General features: G+C 37.9%; 1 protein-coding gene across 50 annotated transcripts in view; it reads right to left on the bottom strand.

Annotated features, from left to right (window-relative positions):
* ABI3BP (ABI family member 3 binding protein) overlaps window positions 1-18824 on the bottom strand; it is a 255427-nt gene extending 236603 nt beyond the window's left edge. For 46 of the 50 annotated variants that reach the window (XM_024245156.3, XM_024245147.3, XM_024245159.3 and 43 more), the window contains exon 1: window positions 18623-18799. In XM_024245156.3, the coding sequence (XP_024100924.3) occupies window positions 18623-18701 (79 nt within the window). In that variant the 5' untranslated portion in view covers window positions 18702-18799. Of the gene's footprint in view, window positions 1-18622 lie in introns of all 50 variants that reach the window. The other 4 variants (XM_024245145.3, XM_024245155.3, XM_063721849.1 and 1 more) reach the window with 1 other exon arrangement.
* Window positions 18825-22425: the final 3601 nt, after the last annotated feature.

Here is a 22425-nt window from a genome sequence, read left to right as displayed (position 1 = left end):
ATTTAAACCTAGAAAGATTTTTAAAAGGTATTTTGTTGCTTATTACCTAGATTAAGATATAACTACAGAAGAATATTTACTAATTATCTGAAAGTAATGGCAAAATACGTCACGGTTAGCTTTAGGGTGTGACATGGAATAACAAGTATCCCAAGACAGGAGCATTCTAGAAAATGAAACCTGCCCAAGATGCTGTTTGAGATGTTCTCTCTGTAAGAGACAGCAAGCAAGTTGTTTATAGACAGTCTCGGCAAAAAAGCTTATAGATAAGCTTGATAAGAAGCTTAGTTATTTGACAAGAAGTTAGTTATTTTGATAAGAAGTTAGTCTGATAAGAAGTTATTTTAATATATTAATCTGAAGATTATTTAATAATTCCATATATTAGTAATGGTATAGGGAATTTTTTCAAGAGAATTTTTATTACCTTGTCTTAGAAAAAAGAGAGAGAAGGATATTGCAAAAATCAAAAATGTTTACACGTGGATGTAGATAAAAGCTTTTAATCATTAGAAGATGCTTCCTTGTATTGTCATACTGAAGTTCAACTTTAGTAAACAAGATAACAAAATTGAACCTCAAAGCAATATACCCACGCTTCTAGTAAGGGAGTCCTAGGAGCAAGTGAGTCACTTTAGAAGGGAACCCCAGCTGTGATCTAGCTGCTTTGGGGGAGATGGGCTGGTAAGGATGAAGGGGCTCCCCATTTCCAAGGACAGGATGGGAAATGGATTATACAATTGTTGGTCTCTAGTCACAGTTGTGACATTTCTAGTGGCACCCTCCCTGTTGGGACGATGCTTTTAGACCTGACTCAATTTTTTTCAGTCCTTCACAAATAGCATTAGCTTCAAAAGCCTGAATGTTTTGCTTGTTTAATTAGGTGTGTGTATTGAGAGTGAATAAAGGAGGGGAAGAAAATAACATGTTTTCACCACCAAAACAATCCTTCCCTGGCAACTATGGGATGCTTTGGGAAGGTCAAGTCCAATGTGCCTTGAATCTGAGTGAAAGCAAGAGACCACAGGGGGCCTTGTGGTTCCCTGAATGATGATACATACTAGTAAATAAAAAAACGCCACCCTGAAATATAAAAAAAAACCCTCGGAATCCAGAGGGTATTTGGTCTGGGAAGAGGCACTAATCAGAAGACTCCTTGTCCCCTGTGACCTGTATTATCCAAGCAACCCAGATCTTGACTGGCCAAGGGACTGGCCGACTGGATGGAAACTCCTTACCCAATTTTTATGTTTTGTTATATGCTTTCTTAGTAAGGCCTTAGCAACTGGTGATAAGGGTCTGTGATTTTTCCTCATAATCATTTTATAAACAATAGTATTTTTGAAGGGAGCAAATGTGTTCAGCTTAAAGCAATAATAGCATCCATTAATGAAGTAAACTATAGGTAAAATATAGAGTTAAAATGTCTTTAATGTTGTGAGACAGCCCTCGTTTATAAATATGCTGCCTGCTTCTTCAAAAATACATTCATATTTATCATGTATTCTGGTTTGGGGTTAGAAAAATTTTCTCACCCTCCACAGAGGGTGCATATAAAATATTCCCTACATAAAGCTTTTTCTTTTTTTTGATAAAACACTTGTGGAAATGACATAAAATTTTGCAGAATGGCAGAGAAGGCGCCCTGTTCAAAGCCTTCCCAATTCTCCTAAGAAAAATAAAACTATTTTTGGAAAGGAATAAAGCCCAGTTCAGCTTTATTCCTTCCTCAGTTTAGCATTTATTACATTGTAGTATCCTGTTTGGTTTGTGTATTCCTCTTGCTAGGATATAAATTCCACCAGGATGGTAACCATTTTTCTTCTTTCTTTATTTATTCTCTCATAATGTTAGATGCATAGAAAATGGTATTTTAATAAGAGATGAGAAATTTCATAATGCCTACCCTGGAGATATAATTACATGGGAATGCCATGGCATAAGTTTCAAGATGGGGTCTAAGCTAAGACCAAGGAGATGAAAGCTTGGCCTGATCCAAGTTTGTCCCAGGAGGCCCATTTGTTCCTCAGGGGAATTCGGGGATGTAGGTCAGCTACAGGGCAGATCTCAGATCTGGCTGTCTTTAAGCTATCTTGGGCACAGGTTGACTCTTCTAAATGATAGCAGGACTAATACAGATCCACACCCTTGGCCTAAGGCCAGTCCTGAGATAGGCTCTGGAATGAAAGACAAGGCCATCTATGAAGGCCTCAGGAGATGTGGTCCTTTAGCTGCTCTAAACTACCAAATATTTTTCTATGAATTTTTTTAAAGGGATAATTATTCATGTATTTTTCCAGTCACTCTTTAATCAGCATTTATGCTCAGTTTTTTATGGTCCTGGAAAAGTAATTGATCCCAAAATTCTCTTCCTGTATTTATTTCCAATTTTCTTTTGCCCATAGGCAAAACTATATTTCCAAAGCCATATGCCAACAGATAGGATTATTTATATTTCTCATTCTATTTTTATTCCGTTTAAATAGTCCTTTAAAATTAAAAAGGCATCACATATCCTCCCTACATTAGTTATCTATTGCTATATAATAAATTAACCCAAAGCTTAGTGGCTTAATCAACAACAAGCATTCATCATCCACACAGTTTCTGTGGATCGGGTACTTGGGAGGAGCTGAACTGGGCAGTCCTGGCTCAGAATCTCTCATCAGGTTGCAGTTAAGATATTGGCCAGGATTACCATCATCTGAAGGCTTGACTGGGGCTGGAAGATGTGCTTCCCAGATGGCTCACTCCTATGGCTAGCAAATTTGTGCTGGATATAGGCACGAAATCTAAGCCCTTCACCATGTGGACCTCTCCATAGATCTGCTTGAGTGTTTCATGACACATCAGCTGGTTTTCTCCAGACTGGGTGATCCAAGAAAACGAACAAGGTGTAAACTGCAATGTCCTTTATGACTTAGCCTCTGAAATTTACGTATTTTCACTTCACTTTTTCCATATTTAATGAGTACACAGCCCAGCCTTGATTCAGTGTGCAAGGGGACTATATAAGAGCATGAATAACAGCAGGTGAGAATAATTGAGGGCCACCTTGGATACTACCACACTTAAATTTTTTTATACCACATCAAAAGAAATTACATAAAATAAACTGTGTGCTCACATCTTAGTTACAAAGTATGAGATTTTTCATGGACCATCTCGAGGCCCTCTCTGCATGATCTATGCATATGGTAGTAATTCTTCCAGCCCTTCACTTGACCCATCCTAATTCTTGCTTGGTAAAAGGCATCTGTCTAGACAGCTCTTAAGTTTTATCAGCTCTTAGACTTCTTCAGGAAGCTCAATATCCAAAGACCAACACTCCTGAAAATGCATAGACCCACAAGTGTACTAGTCTACATGCAGCTTCAAGAGTTTTATGGCTCCCCTGAGCTTAAGAAAAGAAACTCTAACCTGCAAGCTACACACACAATGTTTTCAGCTGGCTGCCAAGTGCAAATGTCATAGCTAATGCTCAACAATAGGCTGATGTCCAATTCTAGCTGAAGGGCTGGCTAACACTCTATGTAAGACAAAATGACAGAAAACATTCACATGAAGTATCAAATTCATCTTTAGTGTCACAATTGTGTCTTTCTTCATTGACCTAGTAAAGTAAACTGTCCATACTGTATAGTGAGTTTTCTTGAATTTGGGTTACACTTAACATATGCCTCTGGTTAATATTAGGCATTAACTTTAATACATATACACAAGTGGAATGACTCCCACTAATAGCTCATAATGTCACCAAAACTTTTCAGCTGAAGTTTTAAACATTACTCACCACCAAACAAGGTTACGTTAAGTGAGTGCTGCCCAGGGCTCCAGCTAGCTATGGTAAAAAATAGTTTCTAATTATAAAAGGCAGCCAGCAAGTTCATCTCAAGAACTAGAGGGTCTCACTCTATCAAGCTAAATTTTTTTCTACAGACATTTATCATATATTCAACAACAGAAAGCACAAATTCTCCAAATTTCTAGAACTAAGTAAATTAGCTAAGTTTATATTATCCACTTTCTTCAAAGTAGTACCCGAGTGCTTTGTACTGATTCTATAAAGAGATCAGCATTATTTCTCAATGCATGGTTAATCTCATCAGAATCATCCGTGATAGTTGTTTAACATGCAGATTACCAGAACAACTGAATCAGAATCTGATGTGAGTATAGTAGGGGTGGGAGGAGTGAAAGTAGGGGAGGTTAGGGGAGGCAGGACTCTGCATACTTAGCAGATTCACTGAGTCAGTGGTTTCCAAAGTGTGATCCCAGGACCAGCATTGCTAGTATCATCCGGGAACTTGTGAGAAATGCAAATTATTCAAACCACCCCACCTCAGATCTACTGAGTCAGAAATTCTGGGGATGGAGCCCAGTGTTCTGAGTTTATCCAGCCCTCTAGGAGATGATGATGCTTGCTGAAGCTAGAGGACCACTGCACTCAGTGATTCTTTGCTTCACCATATACTGAGAGTGAGAGTCATTATCTCTAGGTTTGTTAAATAGCCATATTTCAGTAAAACAAAGTCAATTCATAAAATTTCTTTCATATCCATCTAATTATCTTCCACAACCAGGCCTTGTAGATGTAGGATGCAAGTTCATAAATGAAAAAGGGTAGGTGGGAGAGAGACTTTAGATTCAGAGCTGACAAACAGAGGTAAATGTTTTTTGCCATTTTTTTAAAAGAAAGAATTACTCTCACAAAATAATAAAGTCCCTAGAAAGAGATATCCCTAAAAGGATCTTTACTCTGCTAATGCGTATCCTTTAATGCCTTTTAAGTTATTTGATAATTCACAGGAAATTTATTTAGTGTTAACATCTGTGGTCCCTTTGTGGCCTATCAACCTCCAACCATGAAAAGGAATGTTTGAAATGGACTTTTCTGGGACACCATGGAAACCTTACAGATGACATCTGAGCCATGGGTTATGATGACTTTGGAAAACACCACAGTAAATACTTGTTGTCTTAATTTTCCGACATAAGTGAAAACAGATGTTTGCACTGAATGGCCAATAAAGAACAAGTATTATATAATGCAATTCAGCTCACAAATTTATGGGATTATAAGACTCAATGCACATTCCTTGTAAACATCTGAGAAAGGCACCTGAGAATATTTGAAAAGGCACTGATATGTTTTTGAAAATTTGTGAAAATGGGATTTATTGCCAAGAACATGTGGAGAAGGAATTTTGACTAACCTGTACTATGAAGTATTGTTAATTCTCTAAGTAATCCAATGGTATTTCTTATTAGTCATTCTGGTAAACAGTTGTAATATCAATATTTAAAATTTGAGTTGTTCACAAAATGGGATAATGTTCAAAATCACTTGTTTTGCTGAAAGACTGTCTATAAAGAATTTTGCAAGTAGGTTGTTATACATTAGAGCAAAACCCTAAACCATACTACTGCCAATATGTTGATCATTCAAAAATTCTTTGTGTGTCACACCAAATTTAGTCGGTTTGTAGGACTTTCATCTATTTCTTTTTTCTTTTTTTTGAGATGGAGTCTTGCTCTGTCGCCCAGGCTGGAGTGCAGCGCGTGATCTCAGCTCACTGAAAGCTCCGCCTCCCAGGTTCACGCCATTCTCCCGCCTCAGCCTCCCTTGGTTTTTATTTGTATCACAAGATGAACCAGCGCAATAATCCAACATGGCATGCACATGTGCAAACACGTACACACCTGGATTTGGAAAGCTCACTGAAATACACATTTTTTCCAGTATTCACTATTAATATGGGTTATAAAAGTCTAAAAGCCAACAGAACATATAAAGTTACCATAGCAGAGATGATGAGGGTCTTCCAAGCACAAGAATTAGAACCTGACACGCAAGTGGGAAAGAAGAGGGTTGTAAACAAAGAGTGAGAGGAAAATTTGGAAGTCATCCATTGAGTATAGCAAAGAAGACAGCCAGCCAGAGAAATGGAGATCAAAGAAAGAGGTTTATATGTTGAAATGGTATTAAATGCCTGCAACTGTGATCTAGTCACCAATTACAGGATCACCATTTCCTGGGACTTTACACAGAAACTCAGTTCCATGGAAATATTGGTTACAAGACAAATGAAGAGAAATATGGCATTTGAACTCAAGATCCAACTCAAAGATCCACTGGAAAACAGCAGAATTCTCTGCAAGTTCTTCAAAATATCAAACTCCAACTACAATAGAACAAACATCCAGAATAAATTGAAAACCAGCTTTACAAAAGAACACTATAATGTCTGACTGCTATTGTGCATATGTTGTTGCCATCCTTCAAGGGACATAGTGATTTATGTTATAGCCAAAGCCATTTAGGAATGCTATGGTGTGAATATACAGTTATGGTTTGTCTAATCTGATATACACAGAGCTGATCAAATGAATATAAATGTGTGCTTTTCTAAGATTGGTCATGCCAAGATAAATGAACAGGAAGCAATGATATTCTTCAACCAAGTGGAATACTTTGCATGACATAGAAACAACACTTTTGCCGTTAAAAAAATAAAGTGTGCATTGTCTTCCAAAGGATAATTCCTGCTGCATCCAAACAGATGAGGAGTCAGCTGTGAAGCAAGGACATGGGCCAAAGTGGTCAGCAGGAGTGGCTGGGGGGTGGAAGCCAGGAGAATGCTCTGAAGACTCTCATCATGTTGAGAGAAGGGAGAAAGAGGAGGGGCAGGAGAAGGAGGATGAAAGTTTAGGAAAGAGAAGGATTAGGAACAAAAAGAGGGAGTGCAGAAAAAGAGTCACACAATCAAACCAATCCAGTACCTGCAGACTGACCAGACAGACTGCAGCAGGCATCCAGGAGCAGGCTAAGTCACATGGAATTGCATCCCAAGGATAGGTGGAGAAAAAGATGACCAAGGACCACAACTTGTACTTTCAGATGTTTCACCATAAAAGACAAATATGCTCTGAGCAGGATCTTCCAGACTCCTTCAGGGAAAGCTGGATGAGAGAACAGGAGTGGGATGCTCATGGCAAGAATTATGTTGAAAACACTCCCAGTGTCCTGGCTCCTCTCTGCAGATCCTGTTTCACTGTGTGGATGCCACACCACAGGCTCAGACACACTAGACTTTGACACCTAGAAAAGGTGTCTTTCTGCTCAGCACCAGTGTCCAGGATACTGGAGTGTCTAGATCTTTCCATCACTGCCAAGGCAGATGTATTAGTTCATTTTCACACTACTATAAAGAAATACCCAAGACTGGGTAGTTTATAAAGGAAAGATGTTTAATTGACTCACACTTCTGCATGGCTGGGGAGGCCTCAGGAAACTTAGAATTATGGCAGAAGGGGAAGCAGGCACATCTTACATGGCAGCAGGCAAGAGAGAGAATGTGTGAGAGTGCAGGAAAAACTACCATTTATAAAACCATCATCTCTCCTGAGAACTCACTATCATGAGAACAGCGTGGGAGAAACCACCCCCATGATCCAATTACCTCCCATCAAGTTCCACCCTCCACGTGTGGGGATTACGGGGATTACAATTCGAGACAAGATTTGGGTGGGAACACAGAGCCAAACTATATCAGCAGGTAAAGAGTTTTAAAAATGTACCTGGTCTTCATGTTTCTTTACTTTGGTTAAGAAAGTTACTATCAAAAAAATCCATTAATGCCGCTGGAATATTACTTGTTAATGAAAGCTAAAGAGGACTGATACTTTTATTATTTCCTTTTTTTAGAGAAAAAAGCCCTGATGTTCAGAAAGGTGAAGCATTAGGTTGGTGCAAAAGTAATTGTGGTTTTTAATGGCAAAAACCACAATTACTTTTGCACCAACCTAATGACTTACTCGGGCTCACGTGGACTCCTGCGCTTTGCCCACTAACCCATGGTGCTAATTTTCAGTATTTATCTTTCCAGCTCATAACAAAACTACAAATTAGGTAAACCTGATATGGGAGAGCATGCCCAGCATCGTTTTCCTTTAAATTCTTGTAAAAAGGAATAGTTAGGGAACAATTCTGTGACAGCAGGATCATTAGGGGAGTTTGGAGAGGATGGGCCTGGAGAGGAATGGAGGGACTGTCTTCCAGGTCATCTGATACCTTACTCTAAACTAACTGGCCAGAGTGTCTTAACTTCATCTGGGAAAGTGAAAGGAGAAGGAAATCGTCCTGCATCTCCTGCCGACATAGCTGGAACAGAACTGAATTCCAGAGCTCGCTGCCAGCATGACTTTGGCAGACACTCCAAGCCCCTCCTTGAACGACAGAATCCGCTGCTCTCAGAGAAGCAAGGCCTGTTAGGTCTCACACACCCACACACACGTGCACAGTGGCCTCTCAGGAGGACCCTTGGAAAACCAGAATATTTTCTTATCAGCTAACAGAATGGAAAAATCACAGAATTGTATTTAACGAGAAAGGATATCTGAAGCTCCACCTTGGCATCACCTTGTAAGCAAAGCGCCCCTGTTCAGAGTCTTAGCAAGGTTTCATTCACCACTACTCAGAGAAGAGAGAACTTCCATTACATTAGAGAAACAGTGGAATACATTTTAAATATGTTTCAGATTATAAGACATGCTACATGCTGAAAAATTATCCTTAACATAAAATACAAAAATCAGCTGGAATATAAAAATGTGCACAATTAAAGAAATTATTTTCAATATAATTTACATAACCTGTATTTTCTGAGTATGGAAATCCATTGCATATTTGCTTAACTCCTATATTTTGCACTGAAATCATGAGGTGCTTTGTTTTTCTTAACAGATTACATTTGAATTCATTTTTCTTCTTCTTATGTATATCACTTAAAGCCAGTACATGGCAACACAGTGGGATAGCTTAGCTCCTGCAAATGTTGGTTGTTAAATGAAGATAAAGAATTAACACACCAACAGTTTCATATAAAAGTAAATGACTTTTGTGTGGCCAAGTATTTTTAAATAGAACTGATTTCAAATCCCTTAAATGCAGGAAATGTCTTATTCATCTTTGTAATCCTAATATGATGATTAAAAAATATGAATTAAATGACAAAATGAATAAATCTAAGTCCATTCTTAAAAATCACAGTCACAGCTTCTCAGATCTGGCTTCTGAGAGTAGCACTTATGTTCTAACACTAAAACCAAATGTTCATCTCAATTTTACACATTTACTTATTTTATATAGCTTCAGGAGGAAGTCTGAAAATTTTTTCAAACAATGTTTTAAAATCCTGGAACAAAGCAGCATAAAAGCAAAAATCACTTTTAAATTTACAGAAATCAAAACTTGAATAGTAGAAAAATGTACTTGCAACTTTTAAATTTTACTCTGTACTTATCAAGAAAGATTTATTTATCAAGCACTTATACATACAAATTGTCGAAAAGCTCCAAATCAGTAGTTCTTAACCCTGGCCATATTAGAATCACCTGAGGAGTTAAAAAAAAAATCCCACCCTAGACCAATTTAAAATAAATTTGTTGGGGAGGCAGAGCATTACTGATATTTTTGAAAACTTTATTATTCTCATGTGCATCCAGGATTAAATATATTGGGCTATAGCCTGTACCGGGATATACGTTATAGTATTTATAGTCATAGGTAAACTTACTAAATGAAGAAAATATTGAATTGCTATGTCATAGGTGAGATGTGACTTAGGCCTCAATTTTCTCTAAAATTAATTTCTAGTGTGACCAGAAGATGCTTGAAGTGGGTGAATTTGCCCTGGTTTTCTAACGGTTGGGCTTTCAAAGTATGATCCTTGACTGGAGAATGATGACAAATCTTCTATGAAAATGCCACATCTTCTAGCTCCTTCTTTAGAATTCCACAGAAAGGAACATTAGCTGAATTCATAGCATGTGTACTGAGAGGCCTTAAACCTTTGACCAGCTCTAAGGCTTCCAAATGTTCATCAAAATCACTGTAAATATATGTCAAGGCTTTAGTAGGTGAGGGAAACCTACAACACACTATAACAATCTTGCTGTGGAAGGCTCTTGGTGGGAAACCCAAGCTAATATTATACGGAGTAGAATAAGTACTGATTTAGTCTTGGTGTCCACAGAACTTTGCCAAAGTAGTCTGAGACCTTGAAGCCAGCCTTTCCTACCATGTGCCTCCTGCACTTTTGGGGCCTTCCCAACACAAGAGAAAACTGTATGCTAGAGAAGAGACCCACAGGGTATCTAGTATTAAACATTCTATGAGAGTCTGAGTGTCATGGTTAGAATATTTTCTGTGTACAACCTAAATTTTGTTTCCCAAGAACATATGGAAAAATTGTTTTATTAACACTAAACAGGATCTGAGAGAAACTCCTCTGGTTTTTCTAGTTGCTTCCATCACATCCACTGATAAAAGTATATTTTCTTTCTCTACACACAAGTTTAATTAGACCTACAGTAACTTCCATTTACTCTAAAAGCAACTCCAGTAACTTCCATTTACTCTAAAAGCAACTCCACTGAAGTTTCAGAAAAGCACTTTTTTTTTTTTTTGGAGACAGAGTCTTGCTCTGTCGCCCAGGCTGGAGTGCAGCCTGGCTGCACTGGTGCGATCGCGGCTCACTGTCACCTCCGCCTCCTGGGTTCAAGCGATTCTCCTGCCTCAGCCTCCCGAGTAGCTGCGACTATGGGCATGTGCCACCATGTCCGGCTAATTTTTTGTATTTTTAGTAGAGACAGGGTTTCACCATGTTAGCCAGGATGGTCTCGATCTCCTGACCTCGTGATCCGCCCGCCTTGGCCTCCCAAAGTGCTGGGATTACAGGCATGAGCCACCATGCCTGGCCAGAAAAGCACATTTTTATCAGGACTGTATCATCAGGTTCATAGGTGTTAATTACTTAATATTTTAATTTTTTTCTTATGTTTTTTTCATTTCCTTTAAGAGATGGTGGCAGGGATAAAAGCATTTTTTCTATTTTGGAGGAATTTTGTGTGCCTCTCTACACAATATCAACCACATTTGATGGACCACAGAGGAAACCAGCAAAGGAATCTAGGCATTGACTGGGCTCCTGTATACAGAAAACAAGGTCCATACTGGGTGCTGAATATTTACTTTGTACTCTTAAGATATTTATCTCAATTCTCAGAGATGTCTTACAATTAACTTCAAGCATTGAGGGAGACAAATTAGCAGTTTGCCAATGTTGGCATCTGCCACAAAATGCTTAATTCTTTAGGAAGTTGATGGAGTTTTAATGCTTAAACCAGTATATTATCTGGAGTTAGATTTCCCATGTTCATAGTTTCACTATATCACTTGCTACCAGCCATTGAGCTCTTTGTGGTGGATAGACTCTTACATAATCTGAGATATACAATCAACTTGTATGGTAAACCTGTGAGTTGCTTCTAACCAATAGAATGTGGCAGAAGTGATGGGCTGTCACTTCTGTGATTTGGCTACATAAGGTTGTGACCTCCATCTTACCAGCAGACTCTTCTGGGCTTGTACATTTTGATGAAGCAAGTGGCCATAATAGAAAGGCCTATGAGGCAAAGACCTGCAGCAGCCTCGGGCCAATAGCCAGTGAGAAAATGAGGCCCTTAGACCAATGATCCTCAAGGAATTGAATTCTGCTAACAACCACGTGAGCTCGGAAGTAAATCCTTCTTCATGCAAACCTTCAGATCAGATCTCATCTCTGGCCAGTACCTTCACTGTTGCCTTGTGAGACATCTTGAAGGAGAAGAGAGTCTGCCCAGCTAAACCAGGCTCAGACTCCTAACTTACAGCAACTGTGAAATAATAAATGTGTGTTATTTTAAGCTGATAATTTTGTGGACATTTGTTATAAGAAAAAGATAACTAACATAACTCTTTTTTTTTTTAAATGGAGTCTTGCTGTGTTGCACAGGTTGGAGTGCAGTAGCACAATCTCAGCTCACTGCAACCTCCGCCTCCTGGGTTCAAGCAATTCTTGTGCTTTAACCTTCTGAGTAGCTGGGATTACAGGTACCTGCCACTACACCTGGCTAATTTTTGTATTTTTAGTGGAGATGGGGTTTCACCATGTTGACTAGGCTGGTCTTGAACTCTTGACCTCAAGTAATCTGCCCACCTCGGCCTTCCGAAGTGCTGGGATTACACTAATATACTCTTTAAACTTAATTTCTTATCTGTGAAATGGAGATAATAATAATATATATTTCACATGTTTATAAACACTTAGCATTAAATATCATGCCTGATACATAGTAATATGGTTATCATCTTTTAAAATGTTATTTTAATAGAATATATGTATATCAATTATTGTTTTTCTATATTATGTTTGGCATGTTCCTTCTTTAGCTGATACTATGTATTTTTGCTTTTTGGGGGTCATTTTAACAAGTGTTTCTTATTTGACTAGTAATCTCTCTAGATAACTAGATAATCTAGATAATCACATTAGAGTATCCTATTTCTTAATTTTATGTTTATTCTGAGATCAATTTTATTAAATTCACCTATTTACTTTCAATATTCTCTTGTTTATACCTACTGTTATAAAATGCAAACAGGGAACAGCAAAAGGGAAATTTTTTCTGAGGGTGGTGATCCAGATAGAGTGATTGGTCCCATCTCCTGAATGGCATTCCCTTCATTAAACACCTCACTTATGTCTTTAAAAAACCTTCTGTAAACTCACATTAACCTATAACATTTTAACTGTCTTTGCTATAATATTATATTGACGAATTCTTCTATTTTCAAGTGTTCCCCTGTGTCCCCTCTCTTTCTTGAAGGGAGAAAGGGGAAGATACTAAAAATTCTTAACAGTATCTTATAGCCCAATATAGCAGTCTATAAAACTAAACTAGTGAATGTATAATTAACAAAAGAAAACTTTATTTTTTTAAACCTCAGGTTCTAAATTTAGCATCAGGACAAATTATATTTGGTCAATTTTTACCTTTGTAATATAAGGTTCTTTAATAGCAGGGGCTGTATCTCATTCAGTTTACCTAGTAGATACTTAATAATCTGTGCTTAATGTGTTGACTATTGATTATTAAGGATTATTAACAGTCAATTAAAGATTATTGTGGAAAATTTTTATGCAGCAACAGATAGCTAACATACTCTTTAAGCTTAGTTCTTCATCTGTGAAATGGAGAGAATAATAATATATTTCACAAGTGTGAGGATAAAATGAGACAATTTACATAAACATAGCATTAAACACCATTGATATGTAACATGATGATTATTATCATACTTTTAAGAATTATTAAGGACTACTGATAATCTTTAATAATTGATAGACAAACACATCAATAAAACTATCAAGAAAATTTAGAGCTATAAAAGATGCTAAAATAATTTTCTTGCTTGGTGGTTTTTAAGCTTCTTTTTAGCAGCAGAACCATTTTTTTCTAATGTACTGTTTAATACAGTCCCAGCAATGCATAAATATATATTACTCAAATAAAAGCAGAACCACACAGAGTAGGCTTTGCACTCCTCACCAGTATCCTACGTTCCATAACTTAAGATGGAAGGGATCCTCTGCAGCCTCCCATAAGCATCAACCACCCCTTGGAGAAGTGGGCTGAGCTGTTGGAGTGACACATTCTTGTTTTGTCAAAGTGAGGTTGGAAGGGCTCCATGGAGAGCCAGCTGCCAGGTGAGCAGCTGGAAAGTTGACAGAGCAAGATGTAAGAGTCTTCCTCTCCAAAGACAACATTTTATTTCCTCTTTGTAATCAATCATGAGGAGTCAGGCCAGATAGAGACAAGGAGAGCACAGTTACATCTTGTATGGTTTTTTTCAGTCTAGGCTTCCCCCTCAGTACTTTAACACTCACTGAGCTTTGGCCCCTGGGATTGCCTGGGCTCTGGGCCAGCAGCTACCTTTGTTGAGAAAGCCCCTCAACTCTCAGCAATCCTTCTCCTTGTCTCAACTTGTGTTTGTACTCAAGACCTCTATTTGGGTTTCTTATTCTCTCATAATTCTTCATACCTCCCATCCAGATTGGATCCTTTTTTTCTCAAAATTCACCCACATTGAAGGATGACCCCTCTCTATTGTAATTATCCCTTTCCACACCAGTCCCTTATCTTCTCCACAAGCTGGTCATCTCCCTGAAGACAAGTGCCAAGCTTTGTCTCCCCAGCCTCGGTGCTCTGTGTATACATCCAATATAATTTGTTACTTGAATGAATTAATGTATCTTTACATAGAGCAGGGAACTAATATTGCATCAAAATTAAAGGTATAGTCGTTTGCCACTTTCTAGCTGTATTACTTGGAGTAAATTACTTAAACACTCTGAGGCACAATTTTATGCTCTGTAAAATGGGAATAATAGGTTTACCTGCTTCATAGATACTATAGTCTGAATGTGTTCCCTCCAAAATTCAGGTGTTGCCAGTGCGATAGTATTAGGAGCTGAGACCTTTAAGAGGTGATTAGGCCATGAGGACTCCTTCCCTGTGGATGGGATTTGGTGCCCTTATAAAAAAGCTCATGGAAGAAGTTTATCCTTTTCTTGCCTTTATGTCTTCTACCATGTGAGGATGCAGCAAGAAGGCCCTCACCAGATGCCAGCACCTTGATCTTGGACTTCCCAGCTTCCAGAACTGTGAAAAATAAACTTCTGTTCTTTGCAAATTACCTAGTCTCAGGTATTTTGTCATAGAAGCACGAAACAGACAAAGACAATGGAGGAGCTTCAATAATTTAATTAGGTTTTCCACATTAAAATATGAAGCACTAAATTACCACATGCAGGATATACTCAAAGAATGTTATCTGTGATAATAATAATGGTAATAGTTATTAATAGCTATGGCAGTTACTGTTATGATTATCATCTGCTCTGTGTTTTGTTCCTAAAGTCAGAGATTTCTACTCTGTTAGGTAAGAACCCAAAGCAAAGAGCCAGCTGCCTCTTCCCTCAGCCATATCCCAAGAGTCACACCCAAGATCCCCATGCCCACTGGCCATCTGATTACACTTGTATCTTGGAGGTTCCTCTGTGGTTTTTCTCACACTTGCTGAAAAATAATAGCCATTGCCTTTGGGCTAATTACAATCTTCTGTATACTGGAGTTTCCACACAGAGGTGTGTCAAGGGCCTGCTCTCCCTCTGTAAGATTTTGTTGGCTCCTTTCATTACATATTGTTCTCACTGGTTTTTATTTTAGCCTGTTTGCCAGGAAAAGAAGAAAGGTCAATGATGCCAAGAATAAAGATTCTGAGAGGTAGCTGGAGCACAGGGGCTTCCAAAGTTATAAAACAATGTGAGAATTCTTCTCTAGTATGGTCTAATTCACCTCCTGAGAAACAAGCTTAACAGGAGGAGAGTCTATGACATCTTACAAATCCCCCTGGAAAAGCTGATCTTAGAGCAAAAGTGCAGCTTTCCACAGCGTAATGTTCGCTGTATGAGCAGACAATGGTCAGGCTAGAATGCAGTAGAAGCCTCCCTTGTTACCACGTAGAACAACACTGCAGTCCTTTACCCCATCTTTCTGCCAAGATCACACCACCTCATTTCCTATCTTACAAGAGATTTGTCTTACATTTTGAATACAAGATCATGTGTTATTCAGTGTGCATGTTTTTCAACATTGATCCCCTTTTCTATGACCCAATAAGGATTTATTGAAAATCTGTTATGTGCCAGACTTGTGTCTCTTATCTCATCTAATCCTAAAATACTATGAGATAGTTATCATTAGTCCCATTTTACAAATGAGAAAACTGAGGCTAACAAAAATAAGTAATTTGACAAAACTATAGTCATTTAGTGGTGGAGAAGAGAAAAGGTCCATTAATAGTAGTCTCCAAGCTTTTAAAAACTAAGCAAAAATCTTCTAATAACTTACTTTTTATAACAAAGTATGTGGCTAGGTATGCAAATAGGCACACCACATATAACAACTGACTTCTTATAAATAACCATATATATTATATATATATAATTATATATATATATATAACCATATATATATAAAATACGTGCATAAAAATGTGGATATGTCCTTAGGAAAAAATGTTAAAATTAAAATACTGTTAAAGAAATTTACAAGAAACTCTTTTATTTGAGGAATAGGTAGCATTCACATGTACACTGCAGAATGTCATTCCTAAGGTTGGGGTCAGGGGAACCTGCCTATCTGGCAGCAGGCAGGTTAGAACATGGATTTTGAATGAGAAGCTAGGTATCAAGTCCTGGCTCCACCATTAACATGGGAAAGTTACTGAATCTGCCTTGCTTTGGGGTATCTTCATTTGTAAAATAAATGGTTATGTTAGGTCAGTGGTTTCCAAATATTGGCCTGTGATCAATTTTTCATTAGTCTGTGGGAAAATGAGAAAAATAACAATGGACTTATTTATGAAATTAAATTTATTTATTGTATAAATCTGTTAAAATTGTTCACTTTTATAAACACTAGGCATTCTCCCCTGTTCCCTTTGAGCATCCTCACATAGCAAAATTCAAGTATGCTCTCTATAACAGGACCCTGATGTTAAAATATTTGTGTATTTTTGTTGGTCCATAAATCCAAAGGTCTGGGAATCACTAGACTAAGTGATCATGAATATCTTTTCTAGCTCCAGAATTCTAACCACTTCTTAAGTCACAAATAGTATTTAACCAACTCTAAAGTAGAAGGAAGAATAAAAGTAAAAACTTTTACTCCTTTTTCTTCTTTTTTAACTCAACATTTCCCCAAATGTGTCCTGTGACAGACAAACCCCTGTTAAGATAATATAGATCTTCTATGGAAAAGAGGATTCTTAGTCAAATGAGTGTGAGAAACAAAAAGTTGTACAGGTTTCTTTATTGAGAATGTGCAAACTGCTAACACTTATTGTGATTCCCCCCTTAAAGACTCCACAAGTTATTGACAGGAATCAGCTGCCTTTCCACCCTCACCCCAAACTCTACCCATTGTAGGACAAACAGTGCACCTATGCCTGGAGCACAGTTTGAAAAAGATGACTTCAGCTAAAAGGTCCTCAATAGCTTTCCAATAAAGAAAAAACATAGTATTAAAAACAAGACTTGCCATTTCTTTTATCATTATTATAATTTGATGTTTTTTTCCAAATTACCAAAACTACAAATATTTTTAAAATAAACAACAAAAGTTTTGTGGCCATTTTCGACAACTATGTTTTTTTTTCTTTCCCATTATAAATAAAGAAAAATTGTGTCAAGAGATTTGTGTCTAGTGATTGCAACATGATAATTAAAGCACTGGGATTTTCCAGAAGTTTGCAGTAACAAAGTTGCACCTATATCATCCCTATGCAATGAATAAAAAGTAAAATAAAAGCCTTCTGTAGGTATTAAGCCTGAGAAAACCCCCAGACTCTTCTCAAATGATATGTCACTGTTAAATATTCCATTAGTAGGTACAATTAACTCTGAATGCTTGTGGCTTATAATTGATTTATTTAAATCACAGTTTTATTGTGATCAAGGAGCAAAACTCTTGGTAGAAAAAGATCTAAGAGTGTTTGTTTTTTATTTTTCTTTAATTATTTGATTAGAGTTGAGAAAGTTTACTTAGTCTTTTTTATTGCTGTTCACATCATCATGTGAAATATCAACTAGCCAACCGCTTCAGCCTTCACATGCTGGATTCAAGTTTCACTTTACCCACCGAGGAAAGAACAGTTTTCACTTGGGACAAGATGATCCTGGGGCAGACTACCCAGAGAAAGGACCTACGGATGATCTTTTGGATATTCTGACACTAACAACCTTTCTTTCTGACTTTAGGCACACCAGGTTCTTGACAAGCCTGCAGCTCTGCATTACCTCTGATGTTTTCCATCATGACTGTATGGTAAATTCCAGCCTGTTTTTCACAATCCTGCTGACTACAGCAGTCTGCAACCATAAAAAGCCTTCACAGACCTAGAGTTGGCTTAGAGAAGTGCCTCTGCAGAGAAACAAAAGTACATGCAACATTTATGTTCAGAGACAGGAGAGAGGCAACAGCCTCTTGTTTTGGTTCTGATGAGCTCAAAGGGTTGTTTTTAGGGTCAAAATTTAGAAATTTTAATTTTCTTCTGATAACATTTGTAAACAAAATACAAACACTAAAATGAGAGCAATTTAGCCAAGAAAAGGGGGAGTGTCCTGTCCAACAGCTCAAGCCCTCTTCCAAACTCCACTGGAGGGACGTGTCTACAAATTAGCACATGACCGTACTTTGGTCTGACCTGCCTAGACTCCCTTAGCCTCCTAGTCAACAGGTATGTTTGAGGTTCACACCAAAGATTCAAGGTTTCAGAACTAGCTTCTTTTGAATCTTAAGCTAGTACTGATTCAGTCTCTGGGGAGGAGGATAAAAACACCAAACAACTCTAACAGACTATAATATCCATTTACATAATATGATTCAATACACAAGTACTATAGTTAGAAAGTATACAGTTCAAGCTCTGATGAACAGCTGCTCAATGTAATAAGTTTGTTTTCATTTTTGCAATAAAGAGCTGTAATTGAAAAGTAAATAACAGGAGGGGAAAGTAAAAGTTTAAGCGACCCCTTCACACATTTGAAATTTGACTCTCTGCAGAATAACTCTATTCCCCCCATATGGTAAAGCAGATCATATTTAAAATCAACATTTAAAAACATCTATATCTTAATATTATTTTTAAAACATAAAACATCAGGCTACTTGCCTTTTGGCAATTTCTGTGCATTTCCCAGGGCTAGTGTAATACTTCCACAGAGAAGTAGACACCCCAAGCTGGAGAGCATGTTGCATTTGCCACCTCGCACGGGGAATGATGCTGGTGGGTGCCTCGCAACCCTGGAGCTGCATTTAAGTGGACTGTCTCCCAGTGACAGAGGCAGGCGGCTGCACTTAGCTGTGCCGTGGGCTTACTCACAGGGGGTGGAGACAAGATGACATCACACCCTTTCCCACACACACCAAAAAAAAAAAAAAAAAAGCACAACAGCAAAAACATATCACATTTTTTTCTTTCTGCTAAGTTGTAACTGTGTCTCTTCCTTCTGTGATATAAAAATTGAAATTATGGCAGATCTGTATTTGTGAAAGAAGAAGTTAGACAGTTTTGAAACATTTGATAAACTATTTTAAAGTATCCAGAAATAATATGTTAAAAACTATCAAAATGTTAAAAATACAAAATAAAACCTTGTTAAGAAGGAAACTGTTTTTAATTATCCAGTAAACCAACCCAATTCTTTTAAATGGGAGTAAACTCATAAAAATATATTTTGAGCCATTCTGTAGTTCCTGTATTATGAGAAACATTTAAGAGTAAGTCTTTGGCTACAAAGCTATACATTACGTTATAATACATATGTGTATACACATGTATTCAACAGATGTAGATGTAGAGACATGGAGAGAGCACTATTACTATGTGAGCCTCAACTATGGACTGAGTTCTGTAATCGAGTCTTTACCTACTTTATTGTATTTTAATCTTCCCAGTGCCTCTGCAGGAGATATGGCATTATCCCCATTTTGCCATTAAGAAAAGCTGAGGAAAAAAGGTTAAGTGTCCTGACAATGCTAGTATATTCTACTGCTTAATAACGGATGCCACTTACTAATGAATTGTCCTTGAGCAAACTTCATCTCTATATTATCACTATTGATGACATTTAAATGCTTGCTCCGTGTTAGGCACTGATCGAATCAGTTTACACATGTTAAGACATTTATTCCTCAAAACGGTCTATGAGGCAGGCATCGTCATCATCCCCATTTTACAGATAGATAAACTGGGCACAGACAGGTCATGTGAAAGCCCAAGGTCACAGTGCTGGCATTTTAAGCAGCCCATTTAACTATAGTGCTTCCAGTCTTAATTACCCCATTTTAAATTCTAAAATAAAGATGACATTATCAATTCCATACATTTGCTAGCAGTTTTTCGAAAGTAGTTTCCATAGAGCCTGACACACAGGAAACATTTACTAAATGGCAGTCACTGGAAACAATAATAATGAAAATGATAAGCCCCCAATTAAGTAGAACCATAATTCTAACCTGGGCATATTTACCTCTGAAGTCCACACGGTATCCTTTCCCCCTACACCACTTTGGTCAAAACATGTAGACGCATGGGTGGAATGGCTGGGTTAATAAAGCACTTTAAACCTTGTTGGTATATTTATACTGACTCTTTGAAAATCGCTTACCTCATTCGGGTGCTGTAACTGAACCAAAAACAGTAAGAGAAAAATTAAATAACACTGGTCAAATGAAATTCTAGTTAGAAAACTTATCAAAAGGAAAAAAGAAGAAAAAATAGAAGAGACAGCCCCATCTTCCAAATAAAGTGTGAGAAGGCACCTTGTTAAAGTCATTTAGAGCTGGCTGGGTCTAAGCTCTCACCATAGGAATGCTCTGGCAATGACTACAGGAGGCACTGGGTTATTTAACAGGTCTTTTTCATCTCTGATTTTTTACTTGAATAAGCAGCTCCCTCAATCCGGGTTAGGACATTTATCCAGCTGGCACTGCTGGTTCTGCTCCTATATGTCATTGCCATCACATTAAGCCAGTGAGGCCACTGTGTTAGCAGGAAATGACAGGTTTTCTGAGGGGAACAAACCCAGCAGAAATATTGTAAAGAAGGCTGGTTCTTCAAAACATTTATGAGGGGCTGGTGCAAGAGTTAGGAATTGACCTCTGCTTGGCCAGCAGGAATTCAAGAATTGGCCTCTGCATGGCCAGCAGCAAAGTCAAATCCACCTTAGCAATCATTATTTGCAGTTTTGCAACTGACTGCAGGCTAATTAAATGAAGCACAATCTCTAATTATTGTGTCAGAAAAAAAATGGTTGCATTATCTTAGCTAGTAGGACACTTGAACATTCAGTGAAGATGTTGAAGGTATTAGGGCTCTCCTCAGACTAGGGAGGAGTAACACTACAGAAAGCAACTGTGCCTCTTTTGCTACTGTCTCTAGTGCCTAGAATATAAGAATGCAATAAGTACATGATGAGTTAAGTGTCAAACGAAACAGAATTCATCAATTCCTCCCAATAGCCTAAGGGTTAGTTCTAGATTACGTCAGAGAACACTTGAGTATGACCTAGAATGTACAGTTGTTGGGAGACAATTTTGCAAGGGTAACTAATGTTTCCGCACATCCTATGAGCAGAGGCACTAACTCCCTATGTTCCAGAACATCTTGTAAGGAATATTTGCATATGAAATATCCTTGGAAGATAGAAATTTGTGTTCTGTCCCATATAATAAAGGTAACATCTCCCTCTGGGGCAATGGGAATACATGATCAATTCCCATTATAAAAGATTTAAGTTCTCTAAGCTTGTCATTCCTCTTCTGTAAAACAACCCATGGCATGTGTACGTATCACCTGTCCTGTGAGAATTTGGGCTCCTAGAACTAGTGCAAATGCTGATATGCAGGCTACTGCTATTGCTGTAATAAACTGTCCTTTCCTTTGTCTTTGACCCAGGAGTTTTGTGTCTCCTGCCAGCCTCTATGAACTGCATGGTAGCTTGCAGATACGGTAAAAATCTCAGATCTTTCAAAGTTCTTGAAAATAGTATTGGCCCGCGTTAAAATATTTTATTAAATCATGCTTTAGTATAGTGCATTTGGTGTAATATCTACACTGAAGTCTATTATAAGAGTCAGCCATGAAACCCCCTATTGTACATAGTAAGAGTGTTGCTAGACATTGCTTATTATATCATATAGTGCCTCTTAAAAAATAACAACCCTGGAGAAAATGTCTGACTGCTGTGTCAAGTATGAAAAGTTGTGGCTATTTTTCCAGAGCAACTGTATTTATTTTTTGACATTGTAACCAGGTTTCTCTTTCTCTGTTGACTGGTAGAAAATTAGAGCCAAATATATCCCCCACCCATATTAAGTGTATAGGTCTTTGTGATGTGCATTCTTTGACATCATTCTTGGCTTTATTTTTCATCCCCACCCTTATTTCTTGCTTATTTTACTTGGAGTCTTAATTTATGTGATTTTGTAAGTTGTTTTAATTTGTTTCTGGAGCAAGGTGAGGTAAAACAAACAAACCCCACACACAGAAGTTGTGTCAAAAAACATGTGTCAAAAGCCATAAAGTGGGCATCTGGGAACCTGTTCTCTTTCCTTTTCTATGCAACCGTAGACTGATAGAATTTTGGTACAATGATTGTATGGAATTTTTTAAGAATACTTTCTCCTTGGGGAAGTCAGTGAAATCTACGAGATTAGAAGACATCTAGACCACTGCTCAAATAAGTGTCATAGTTTTCAGTCATGTCATGTTTGATTTTTTTTTTTTTTTTTTTTTTTTGAGACGGGGTCTCGCTCTGTCGCCCAGGCTGGAGTGCAGTGGCGTGATCTCAGCTCACTGCAAGCTTCGCCTCGCGGGTTCACGCCATTCTCCTGCCTCAGCCTCCCGAGTAGCTGGGACTACAGGCACCCGCCACCACGCCTGGCCAATTCATGTTTGATTTTTTTAAGGGC

Source organism: Pongo abelii, chromosome 2, assembly GCF_028885655.2.
Source record: "Pongo abelii isolate AG06213 chromosome 2, NHGRI_mPonAbe1-v2.0_pri, whole genome shotgun sequence".
Lineage (NCBI taxonomy): Eukaryota > Metazoa > Chordata > Mammalia > Primates > Hominidae > Pongo > Pongo abelii.
Note: the sequence above shows the minus strand (reverse complement) of the source record. Positions and strands in the feature narration are given on the sequence as shown.